Genomic DNA, 13,586 nt, shown 5'->3' on the forward strand with positions numbered 1-13,586 from the left:
CACCAACAGAAAGTAACCCAATGGGCCCAGTAAGACAAGAATTAATTTCTCCTTCTATGTCTCTTGGGGTCAGAAGGTACTTTTGTCCATTTTGGTAAACAGGTTATTCGATTTACTTAGTCATCTCTGTGCAAGAAAGGCCATGAACATGACCAATGGAATGCGGAAGACCAAAGCCAGGACTGGGCAGAGGGCAAGGGCTGCATGCCTAAGTATCTCTGCTGTGTTTATATCTAGCTTGTATTATCAACACAGCGTTCTCAGGAACCATCAATCTTAACAGGCAAAAGTCCCAAAGAGAAGAGTAACAAACTGTTAACAATGTTATCTACAGAAACAAAATCCCAGCAATGCTGCTTGAGATTGTTTTGTCCCCTGAGAGAGCACAAACAGAGGTTCCGCCTCGTGCATGCTGGCCAGTGCCCACCAGGATGACTGACAGGAGGGCCTCGCTGCGGTGAACACACGTCATTAGCATAATAACATACTACATGTACTCTCCTAAGGTCAGGCCAAGAGTGCTAATTAAGTTAGATCATGTTTTCTTTCCTTCCTTCCTGTTAAGTAAAAAGGAACATTGCTAAGGGGCGCCTGGGTGGCTCAGTCAGTTAAGCGTCAAACTCTTGATTTTGGCTCAAGTCATGATCTCAGGGTCATGAGATCGAGCCCCAAGGCCCACGTTGGGCTCCATGCTGGATGTGAAGCTTGCTTCACATTCTCTCTCTCTCTCCCTTTGCCCCTCCCCACCAAAATATTACTAAGACATACATGAAAATAATTTATTTTGGCTTTGAATGAACTATTCCCTACTCCCACTCGGCTCATAGCCTTCAGTTCTCTACTGAAATGCTTTGCTCAGTTAGTCAAGAACAACGAAAAAGTTAGTTTAATCTTAACCAGATAGCTGAAGATTTCACCAAGAAGGATTACAGGCAGATCACAGGAATCAAGACCTCAGCTCTCTCAACATAAAGGTATTAGTAAATCAGCAAAAACAAAACTTTTATTGAGTAGTAGTAAAGAAGTACAGTTGAATGGGAAAAAAATTAACAAAGTGGTCCAGAATCCTCTTTAAGAGTAGGTATTTAGGGGTGCGCCTTGGTGGCACAGTTGGTTAAGCTTCTGACTCTTGGTTTCAGCTGGGGTCGTGACCTTGGGGTTGCGGGACTGAGCCCCACGTCAGCTCTGCGCTTGGCACAGAATCTGCTTGGGAGTTTCTCTCCCTCTCCCTCTGCCCTTCCTCCCTGCTCTCTTGAGCTCTCGAATTCTCTAATAAATAAATCTAAAACAAAAAAAGAGTAGGTATTTAGGTTCAAAGTAATAAAGACAGTAACTCACACTACACAGAACAGGATCTGCCTGACTTAATATTAATACGCATTTATTCTCTCCTAAATGGATATCACCACATACTGTAAACCCTGAGAGCTGTTTTTCTTTCTTTTTTGTAATGCGAGTGCCTGACTTAAGCTTTGATTGCCAAGGCACCCACTGCAAAGATGGCTATCTCAAAAAACACATTGCCAGCCATATGACTAGATAAAGAGCCAGGCCACCTCCCCGCCACTGAGGCCCCTTTGTTTTAGAGATCCTAGGTGATTTTGATAACTGATCATTTAGGCCACTTGCTTCTTCTCTTCCCACGCTTTAAGCTCCAGCTCTTATGTTTTAAAATCACCAATAAGCAGTGAACCTGTGAAACCCTAATCTTCCACCCTCAACTCCCTTTAAAGCAGAATTCCAGGGACGTGCATGCTGTCTACCTGCAACTTCAATGCGTGGCCCCAGGTGAGCTGTGTAATTTCCAGGTTCAGTAAGCAGTAAATCCTCATTTTTTCTAAGATTCCTGATGGTTATTGCTGAAGGGCATCTTGCAATCAGAATAAAAACCACAAGGGCTGGTCAAGCCACAACACTGGTTACTGACAGGCCAACAAAAACGACAAAAACCACACTATGAATCTATAAACTGAGTGACTGTTAGGGATGTAAAAACATCACAGACGCAAGCCAACAGATCCAGGCTCATCTAAACCGTAACTGTAGTCCTTTTCCTAAACACTAACATTTACAATAACAAACCCAAATTACAGGGACCAAATCAGACCAAAAACGAAACAGAAGCTACAGAGGTTCATCTAAAGCAATCTCTTTATGTTTTAAAATGTTAAAAATTGCAAATCCTTCCAATTCAAGACAAGTTATTCCTTTGGATTCATATCTTAACTACTGCCAATTTGCAGATGTAACTAAATCATGAGTTATCGTAATCTTTCTGTTAGGTTTGTTAAGGTTCCTACCCTTCTCCAATTGATCCCAATGTGTCTTTGTCTTAAAATAAAATTCATCATATAAGGAATCACCAATTAAAAAATATACTGCACTTTAATTCATAACAGTTAACTTAACAAGCACCCCACAACCACAGAACAACTGCAGAAATCACAGAAGGGGCACACCCAACTGAGATGAACAGAAATGCACTAGCAGTGCTTGTATCTGTTTACATAGAAACAGTGAGCGCCCGAGTTTCATGGCAGATCCCAGGGATGGTCAGCCAAAATCCACCAAGGATCACATCATGGGGAGATGGAAAGACTTAGAACAACAAATTAAATGGCTTCCAGGTTTTGGCCTGTGCTGCTGAATCACAGCATACTCAAGTCAAGTTCAAAACTCGGGACTCTGAGGGCTTCCGAGCGGAGGGGGGTGGGGGAATGGGCTGGGCTGGTGATGGGTAGTAAGGAGGGCACGTATTGCATGGTGCACTGGGCGTTATACGCAACTAATGACTCATGGAACTTTACATCAAAAACCAGGGATGTACTGTATGGTGACTAACATGATATAATTAAAAAAAAAGAAACAACAGAGATGATTAAAAAAAAAAAATGGTACTCCAAAAAGCAAACCTCTGGCAAACTGATCTTTTAAAGAAGAAGTGAACGCACCAATTTAAAATGGCACATTGAATTCGGGTTGAAAACTTATAAGAGAATACCACGTAGAGGACTTAGAGTACTGACCAATACATGTGAGACCACAAAGCCGAAAACAAACTCAGGTTAACAGACTCTTGTGAGACCGTAGTTTTCAAATATAAATGACCGATGTCCCATCTGCTCACCTCCAAACCTGCGCGCCCCTCCTCCTCCACCTCTTACCCCTGGAAATCCTAGGGCTCTGACAAACACAGTTGGGAAATCACTATCTAAACAGGCAACAGGCAAAGAGTTGCTAAGATCTCTATTTTCTTTTTCTTCTTTAGTAAGGAAATTTCTGGCTGATTCCTGGTTGGTGGTGGGATGAGTGCTGAAGTCTGGTTCCAAATGTTGGGGTATCTCTCACTGGATTCCCTACCTACTTCTTCTCAGTCTTCTGGCTAGTCTAGGAAGCTGGGGTTATTGCATTTTTCCTAGCCAGAACCCACCGGCTAAATGTCAGGAACACGGACTCTGGTAAAGGGCTGCTACAAAATACCACGACACACGTGCGGGTACCTGCTCGCTCGCCCAATACTCTACGGTGGTTGCCACTCTGGGTTTGAAACCCTAAAAATTAAAGCATAAACACACCTTAGGGGCACCTGGATGGCTCAGTCGGTTAAGTGTCTGCCTTAGGCCCAGGTCATGATCCCGGACTCCTAGGATCCAGCCCCACGTCAGGCTCCCTACTCAGCAGGCTCCCTACTCCCTCTGCCTTTCCCCTGTTCCTTTTCTCTCTCTCTCTCAAATAAATAAATAAATCTTAAAAAAACAAAAAACCCCTTAACAGGCTTTATCTACTATGAAAAGCTGTCTTTAAAAAGTATGGTCTCAAGGGGCGCCTGGGTGGCTCAGTCGTTAAGCATCTGCCGTCAGCTCAGGGCGTGATCCCAGCATTCTGGGATCGAGCCCCACATCAGGCTCCTCCGCTGGGAGCCTGCTTCTTCCTCTCTCACTCCCCCTGTTTGTGTTCCCTCTCTCGCTGGCTGTCTCTATCTCTGTCAAATAAATAAATAAAATCAAATAATATATAAAATAAAATAAAATAAAATAAAATAAAATAAAATAAAATAAAATAAAATAAAATAAAATAAATAAAAAGTATGGTCTCAAAAATTTACAAGAATGTGGGGCACCTGGGTGCTCAGTCTGTTAAGCATCTGCCTTTAGCTCAGATCATGATCCCAGGGTCCTGGGATGGAGCTTGGCGTTGGGCTCCCTGCTCAGTGGGGAGCCTGCTTCTCCCTCTCCCTCTGCCCCTCCCCACTGCTCCTGTGCTCGCACAAGCTCTCTCTCAATCTGAAATAAATAAATACGATTTTAAAAAAAATTTGCAAGAATATACCCTATGCTGTTCATCGATGGTGATCTCTGGATGATAGGATTACTTTAAATTTTTATTTTCTTCATTTTGTTTATATATATGTATATATATATTTTACTTTTCTATAACTCATATATTACCTGTTAGCTTTTGGCTCAATTATAATAATTTCCTTATGACTTCTGCCTGGGTTTTGATTTGTCAGAACAAAACAGTTCTAAATGGTAACCAGAGCATTCCTCTGCTATTTGGACTTCACAGCTTCTAAGGAGACTCCAATAAATGCCTAAGGGTTCTTGCCAATGCCCTTCTCCCACTCGGAAGGTTCTGACTTTCTAGAGAGTTAGTGCAGTAGATGAAAATACACCAAATGCTATATAGCAAACGTCCTGGCAAAGGGAACTCAGCCTTCTCACTGGTCAAGTGGTTCTGGTACAAAGAGGTCTAGTAGGGTCGGCAAGGTTTGGAATGAACGCCAGCACATACTGGTCTCAGAATCAGCTGTGGGTTCAGGCACAACGTGCTGGTCACAGGGATCATGGAGGCAAACTAGATCCTCAGATTTTCTGTAGAACAGTTTAGCTAAGGGACTAATAACTGAAAAACGCTCCACGCTGGGGCAGCTTAGGAGGCAGAGAGTAGCGCAGACTCCAGTCACCCTGAGTTAGTATTAGCAGACTAAGCTCACCTTTGTGGCCGTGATCTTCGCCCCATGAATTCTCCACTCTCCATTTCACAAACGTACCATCCTGATCGTCCTGCAAAAGAGTGGGTAACAATGTACAGTGTGAAACAGGTCCTCCTGCTGAGGCGTTGTATAACCGTAGCTCTTCTTCAGCCACTCAGAAGAAACAGCCATGATACACACCATCAGGGCCATATACTCCCTCCGGTAACTAAAGGGATACTCTAACAGAAGTGAGCTTTAACTCTCTTGGGAGTAAAGGTGCAATATACCTAACAAAACAACAAATACTATTTTCTCCTTTACATTATATTCTATACCAAAAATAAGCATATTAAATTGCTACTTGGCTGACAAAATGAAATATTAAATTACCAAAAGTGGTGAACACCATCTGAAGCCAGGGACCCTTGCTTTAAATCAGTCAGCATTCTCTGTAAAGGCTTCCCACTGTATTCATTTTAGAAATGACTCTAAGACCTGGCCAGAGTTTTAAAAACAAAACAAACACATTCCCATCACACTGCCTGATCTTCTACATAGTAGCACCGAGTAACGATACTCTCCAAACGTGCACTTTTACTGATTCAGTTACACAAATACTGAACTTAATACAACAGAGACTGAATGGCAAAGCAAAAGTAAAAAGACTATTCTCATAAAACAAAATCCAGACAGTTCTACTGTTCTTCTTGTATCTTCATGAATAAAATAAACTCAATTATAACCTTCTTAAGGGACAATGACACTTACGGTAATCTTCATTTATAACCCCTACTACAGTAACGCAGAGAGGAACAAGAGGAGGCTCCATCTGGGAAGACTTTTTTCTTTTACATTTACCCAGGGCATTTGCTGATGTCAAAACAACTCAAATCTCTGAGAAGAGACTTGGCTCCTAATGATTTCATCTGTCAACTCCCACTTGCATACAACTGCGGGAATCTCATCTACGTGGAATCTGACTAGAACTTCTCTTGGCAGTTTTCCTAGATCTCAGTAATTTCCAGTCTCAGAAACAGCCAACAATCAAACCAACAAGTTTCACACACCCTTATCTGTACTACCTCTTAATCTTGGAACCAGGTACCTTCAAAACCACAAAATTAAACTATACATCCTGGAGCTAGCCTATCAGATGTCTGTTTTGGTTTTCTACTCCCCCCTCATTGTAGTACATTTTTACTTTCCTTTTAAATATCACTGTTAGAATCTATACCACCCTAAGGTCAATTACTAATAATGAGTTTGCAAATGTTTCCTCTCCTTTACCAATGAATTCCTGCATGACCTAGACAGATCTGTTCTGTGTCATCTACAAATATGGAATAATACCTCCATCACAGGGATTCCAAGAAATCAGCAACCAAGGAAGAATATCCCAGAATAGAGCTACTAGCATTTATCTTTGCATAATCATTCAAATGCAGTGCAAATTAGTATGGTAGTCAAAAACTCAAATTGGAGGGAAGAGAGAGATTTCAATATAGGATTCCAGTTATGATAATATAAACTCTGCTTTATACTATTAGCATATAAAGTAGCTCCATTTCTCTGAGGAAAAAAATGGCATGTTAATAACCCACACCAATCAGAGAATGGAAGTTCCAGAGAAAATGACACAGTATGTATTATTTTTATCTCTGAAAATGAGGAATATAACAAAGATGAAAAATGATTAAAAAAAAAAACCAACGGAACCTCTCCTGGAAATTATAGGTTTTTCATTTATTTTTGTTTTTTAATAATTCTCTAAATAATTTAAAAGTTTAACTTAAGGAGCGTTTTTTATAAATCCTGCAATATAGCAGGTCCAAACATATAAATATAAACCACTTAGTATTTTGTTCTAAGTATTTTAGTATTTTATTTACTTTAGTATTTTGTTCTTTTTTAAATAGTATTTTATGAAAAGTTCCTTCTAACTTTGCTTCTAATGTCAAGGTAGTTATTCTGTGACTTTCTTTCCAGTAATTAGGCTAGAAAAAGAACTTTTTTTTTTATGGTGGTAAAGAATTAAAGTAGTTTTAAGTCTTTTCTTCTATGATCCCTGAGCACAGGAGTGAAATATACACTCTACAGCCTAGAAATGGGGAAGCTTATTTGTGAAAGGTAAAATTTCAGTTACTGTTTCCAACAATAGGGTTCTAGAAATAGTGATACTACGATTCAGAGTATTTCATAGGAAATTCGAAATACTTTATATCCAATTTCCTGAATAGCTCCGTATAAATCCAGTAATGGGCAATGAGTCCACAGATTACTGTTACGTTTTGCTGCAGAAGAATCTGAACGACCAATGAAAAGAAGGTAAGTCTGAAAACATATGTCATCAAGACAGGAACACTTTCAGGGACTATTTAAATTCCTTATACGTAGACGTTATCTTCTCCCCCAGGTTCTCTCGTTGACCTCTCTTCACATGAAGAACTTCCAAAGTCACAGAAAAGCTGTTATTCCTCACTCCCTTCTGACCCAAATTCTGCTCCTCATGGGAAGTTCTTATTTTATTACCTCTGAGCATGCAGCCAAGCCCCAAGTGATGTGAGTACAAAGTCTTGCTTGGAAGCTAACTTTTAACAGAAATCACACAAATGAAGCTCTGTTGGGTAACAGTCTACAGGAGAATGTAGGCCCATCTGTGCAAACACTGCAGTAAGCATGCTGAGGGTCATACCTTCTCTGAGACAGCAGTGAAGGTCATGGCGTGGGTCATAAGGGACTCGCCAAAAGTCAACCTCTCGGCTTTATTCATGTTCTTCAAGGAGACACCAAACACCAACTCATGATCATAGCTGTAGAAAGAATGGTAGTACAGAATAAGGACAGTGTACTCAAGCGGGAAAACTGGCTTCTGGTTGTAAAGGAACATAAAAGAAACTGAAGAAGGTCCACAGTTCCAAATAAATGTGGGCTGGAGCTCTTCAGCACGGTACACGTGCAGAATCTGGTGTCTCAATAGCATTCCATTCTCTACGTGCCACAAGCGTACTGAGGAAAATATGAAGTAATTAAACAAATTCCCCATCTCAAAGGCTGACAAGATGAGTTTGTAATGGTCAATTTGGCAAGAAAATCTTTAAAAAAATCTTTTGAAGTAACTTCTTTAAAAAATGGTCTCTTCTGGGGCGCCTGGGTGGCTCAGTCAGTTAAGCATTGACTCTTGATTTCGGCTCAGGTCATGATCTCAGGGCCATGAGACTGAGCCCTGCATGGCGCTGGTGCTCGGTGTGGAGCCTGCTTAAGATTCTCTCTCTCCCTCCACCCTTCCCTACCCCTCCCTCTCAAAAAAAAAAGTCTCTTCTGAGCTGAACCACCCAGTTCAGAACCACCCAGTATCTGAACTCATTTAGACCACTACTGATGGTGAAATTTAAATAAATAATGTCAAAAATATTGGAGAATATCAGGGCGCCTGGGTGGCTCAGTCGTTAAGCGTCTGCCTTCGGCTCAGGTCATGATCCCAGGGTCCTCCCTGCTCAGGGGGAAGCCTGCTTCTTCCTCTCCCACTCCCCCTGCTTGTGTTCCCTCTCTCACTGTCTCTCTCTCTCTGTCAAATAAATAAAATCTTAAAAAAAAATATTGGAGAACATTGTCAAAGTTAAAAAAAATCATGAATTCTTTTAGCAGATTTCTCTTCTCTGTTCTTAACTATTTACTCCTTATAAGTAACAATAAGAAACCGTAAAATTTAGGGCTTATTTTAATAGTCAAGGAATTTTGTATGATTTAGTTAGCAAATGAACCTTCCCTGCCATAAACAACCAGGAGGCATGCTTTAAAGTACACATGTGAATTAGTCCTAGTAGGCATAAAGACAAAATACATGAGGCGTCAAAGTAAGAGTAGTAGTTAAGAAGGATAAAATAGCAAATAAGAAGTGTGGAAAACCTTTCATTACATCTCAAATGTAATGAGCAGATTTATACAGTAACCAATTCTTTTTTTAAAGTGCTTTTCTTGTATAGGACGGCTTTTTAGGAACACGCAACAATTTCAACTTAAATATGAAGTTTGATCCTGACTTCCCAGGTTAGAGCACAAACGTTACGTGGAGTTTACGCTATGAGTCCTCGAACGCTACAAGATGGAAAGAGAGAGATCCACCCTCAGGTCAGCCTTAATTTTCAGGTGAACCTCAGCTGAGTCATTTCACACCAACAGCGCACTCCAACAGCAACAGCCCACGGGCGATTTTCTATTTTAACTTCTTGTACTCACACATTCATGTCACTGAGGCCTAGCTTGCCACTGAAGTGTTTTCCAACATCACAGCCAAACCACACAGCCTAGAATTGGAGGAAAGAGGAAAAAAGAAAGTCAACATAAATCCTGTCTTCCTATTACACCAAACAAGTGGGGAGGAGGTTTTAGTATATGTGCTGCCGAAGCGAGCACCGGGGAGGAGGTTTTAACCCCACTGGGGAAGACACGGAAATGATACCAACCTCTCCATCTTTGATGGAGGCAGCGACCATCTTTTTCAAGAAGTCAATGGGCTGGTTGTTATACAGAGTTTTTCTCCCGCCAACCATATTGCTTAAGTAGTCCACTGTGTAAACTCTGTTGTACTTGTGCTGCGGCCGAGGGTCATTCACTAAACAAATCTATTGAGATTAAGAACGTGTTGATTAGAACATAAAACAAGGAACATCAAATAAGGCTTCACCTATCCTCTAAATTTATATGTGGCCATCACACTCATCACACCTCTGCCTGCAAGAAAAAAACATTACAAATACCTTGCTAAATAACAAAGAAACAAAAGGTGGCAAAGTCACGTGAAGAGGGCTTCTTGCATAGTCTACTTAGTGCAAGGGACACCCCTTGGGAGGAGCATCTATTTGTTTTTCCTACTGGCAAGAACTGCCCCAAAACTAATTCTGAAGAATTGTATGCACTGAATAAGGCAAGATGGAGATCCCATCACTATCAGACTCCTGCTCTCAAGTTACAAGACAGGCTCAGCTCCTGGCAACACAGCAACCAAGCTGAGATTCCGCTCCTAAAACAAAGCCGCTTGCTTATAAGATGGTCAAAATGCCAAGGAAGTAAGAGGCTCTGGTCATCTTGCTAGACTGGAGAAGACCCGAAGAGAGCAAGAAAAACTAGGATGCGACAGCGCTCCTTTCCATAAGAAAGTCCCCAGTGAGGCCCATGGTAAAGAGATGCTCTGAACTCATGGTGAAAACACCTAATCACCTTTTATTGTCTTGCACCTGAAATTGATTCGGGGCCCAAATCAGGGGAGCGTGTGTGAACTAAACTGACTGCTAGCCTATAGCTGGAAAAGTCCCCGAAGAGGAGCACTGAGGAAAGGCGACAGATCCTCAGACGACCAACTCTATCATTAGGTACATAAAATACCTCAGAGGAAAGGAGAACAAAGTTTGTTCAGTGTCCAGTTTGATGACTATGCACGTTAACCCAAGAATCTTAGACCCTTCCTTGTAGTCAACAGGTATTTGAAAGGAAGTAGCCAGTGGTTGCCAGTGCCAATCGCCAACCTTATTTTCCATATTGAAGAGTGGCTTGACATGTTCCCTGTAAAACTCCAACGGTGTTATGGGGCCAATCTTCTGATAATTTTTATCTTTGTCTCGATACTCCCAGGTGAATGTCTCTGGTGGATTACCCAAACAAATGCACACCACTCGGAATATCTGGAAGAAAGAAGGAGGACAAATGAGCAATGACTAGGGAAAAGTGTTATTTTTTACTTCTTTATTTTCCTCAAGCTTGAGAAACACTAGGAATCAGCAGCTAATTCAGGCCAGAAGTTTCACAGGAAATATAACATTGCTCCAAAAATTTGAAGGCTGATGTCCAGGATTTGATCAGTTGACTTCTGAGTTCATAAACACTCTGAACAATATTCTGAAATGTTAATATTTAGTACTTAATATTTGCCCTGCAAATTAAACTTCTCTAGCCAAGAAACCACTCACCACTGAGACCCAACAAGACCTGGGTTGCTGCTCTGCTGATTATATTTCAAATGACAAATAATGGCGCATATTATAAACGGATTTCCTTCCCTTTAGGCATCTAGGTTTTCCTTTGTGACAGGGGTCTCCACTCATAGAAAAGACAACTTTTCAGTTGGAGCTCGGGTGATAATGCCTATTAGAAGTATTACTAGAACAAGAATAACTTCTAGGGGAAGGTATCATTTTTTGGGTTATAAGACCCTACCATAGCTTCTAATGATGTCACACCTTCAAGTTAGCATCGTTACAATTCAAGGATATATATTTTGTATTATTTTCATCTTATAAAAAAACAAAAATAGAAGCATTGAGAAATACCTTTTATAAGGTCACAAAATGGAAAAACTTCCTCTGCTATATCAAATGTGCTCTATCTTTTAAAAATATAACATAAACCTCTTCTTTCTCCACTCCACAGTACCCACTCTGACCCAATTTCATCTCTTATTACCTGCATTATTTGTATTACACATTTGTACACTCCGTAACATTCAAGAGAAATGGATCTTGTATTTACTTAGTGTGCCTCTTTCATGCTAGATACTACATATCTGTTGGGTTCTCTTAATTCTCATAACACTCACTCAAGGTATAATTCCCCCTCCCTTTTTCCCCCCAAGAGATTGAGACAAATTAAGTAAGCTACTTAAGGTCACGTAGCCAATAAGTGCCAGAACCATGATCTGAACTAAGGCCATATGTTGTTTAAAAAAAAAAAAAAAAAAAAAAGTATTGCTGTATGGGCCCAGGGTTTAAGAAAAGGGAACATTTACTGAATGTCTACTGTGTTGTACTAAAATCTTTGAATACCACATCTCTGAATCTTCTCAGCAAAAGTAGATGTTATTCCTGTTTTACAGATAAGGAAACCAACATTCAAGTAAATAAATAACTCGACTGAAGTTAGAAAATTAATAAATGATAGAATTAGGATTTGAACTCAGATCTGATTTCAGTGCTGTTTCCATACCACCATGAATCAAGCATTTATCACTGTAACTTTCTGGGTTTCATATAACTTATCTCCTCCAAAAAGACCATAAACTTCTTCAGGCTAAGGACCAGGTCATGGCTACGTTGTCTCTCCCAGAGCACACAGCACTGTATCCGATCTAGATGTAACAGCTGACCTGAACACTGTTCCATTTTCCACATCATCAGAGGATGGATCATTTTAGAAGCACCAGTTTCTTCAAGTCATGTCCCTGGTCAAGATGCCATAATGCTTCCTTATTACCTCCTACAACAAATCTAAACTCCAGAACCTGATTATTCTCACTTTTTTACTAAGACATAACATATATTCAGTAAGTACGTAAAGTGTTTTAATCTGAAATATACATCTCTATTCAACTTTTCACATACATGCATACGCACATAACTACCACTTAGATTAACATACAGAACATTTCCGGGGCTCCAGAGGCTCCGTAGATCCTCTGTAATCAACCCACACCTCCCCCAAGGTAACTACCATTTTGATTTATAGAACCATTGATTAATTTTGTCTGTTCTTTAACTTCATGTAAATGGACTCGTACAGCATATTCTCTTTGGCTGTGTAGTATTCCCTGTGTGAAGAGATTACAGTTTATCTACTCTCCTGTTGATGAGCCATATGAGTTGTTCGCAGTTTGGGGTTATTATGAATAAAACTGCTAAGGACATTTTTATCTACATAGTTCTCAAAGGGGTTGAAGGAATTTACATACTCGCCAGTATGAGAAGAAAAAAAGTAAGAAATGAGCCTTTCCCAGTTTTTAAAGGCTCCCTGTAACTTCACCAAACCTTATTTCCCATCACAGACCCCATACTCCAGTCAGGCTTGTCTGTGTCTCTCTTTACTGTCCACTGAATGCATTCAGTTCACTATCACCTTCATAATTTTGCCGTCTCCTCTGTTCCTGAGATCCCAATCCTATTCCCATACTTTACAGCTCAGTGTAGGATACCCCTCCCCCAGAAACTTTTCACCAATTAATTATTCCAGCTCACACTAACTGTTCCGTTCTCTGAACACTTCTGGCATAAAAATTTAACATTTGATTCCATAGAGCCATTTATGTTTCTCTAAGGTCTCCTCCTCCAACAAGATTTAATCAGTAGGGACAGTACCTAGGTCTTAGACATATCCCAACAAGCCCTAGAAGAACCACATTAAAAACAGTTTTCTTAAATCGAAAGTTCTTCTCCAGTGACTGGTGTGAAATTTGAATTTAGGAGTTCAAACCGGGCTTCTGCTCTCTTTAAAAACTTTCTGATGGTTGAGGCTTTACTCACAGGTTTAGGCAATGTTTTCCTACACTCCAACATCCAGAACTTGGTGGTAGTTAAGTCAAACACACCAGCTCCAGTCCATTTCTGACAAACAGACCATGGATTCACACCTGCCACAAGCTGACTATACAAGTAAATCATCATTTATCGATTCCACTTATAACTAAGGACAGTTCTCTCTCTTTTTCCTCTAGTTAAGGGAAGAACAATGGCTCCCAAAGTAACATTGTTATTTTCTCATTTCACAGACTAGAAACGTATACTTCAGAAAATTCTCTATTGGGATGAAGTAAATCTCCAAACTTTGTCCTTCTAAATTTTAAGGT

The 13,586-nt window shown here is 40.4% G+C and overlaps 1 protein-coding gene across 1 annotated transcript in view; it reads right to left on the reverse strand.

The window, feature by feature from the left end:
- BLMH (bleomycin hydrolase) overlaps positions 1-13,586 on the reverse strand; it is a 53,154-nt gene that overhangs the window by 11,913 nt on the left and 27,655 nt on the right. Inside the window, exons 7-11 of the mRNA XM_045773242.2 lie at positions 10,501-10,656; positions 9,442-9,600; positions 9,215-9,282; positions 7,671-7,788; positions 4,997-5,066 (exon numbers count right to left, since the gene is read on the reverse strand). Coding sequence (XP_045629198.1) covers positions 4,997-5,066; positions 7,671-7,788; positions 9,215-9,282; positions 9,442-9,600; positions 10,501-10,656 — 571 coding nt within the window. The remainder of the gene's footprint in view (positions 1-4,996; positions 5,067-7,670; positions 7,789-9,214; positions 9,283-9,441; positions 9,601-10,500; positions 10,657-13,586) is intronic.

The sequence above is a fragment of the Ursus americanus genome, chromosome 23, assembly GCF_024610735.1.
Source record: "Ursus americanus isolate L20-20 chromosome 23, mUrsAme1.1.p, whole genome shotgun sequence".
Lineage (NCBI taxonomy): Eukaryota > Metazoa > Chordata > Mammalia > Carnivora > Ursidae > Ursus > Ursus americanus.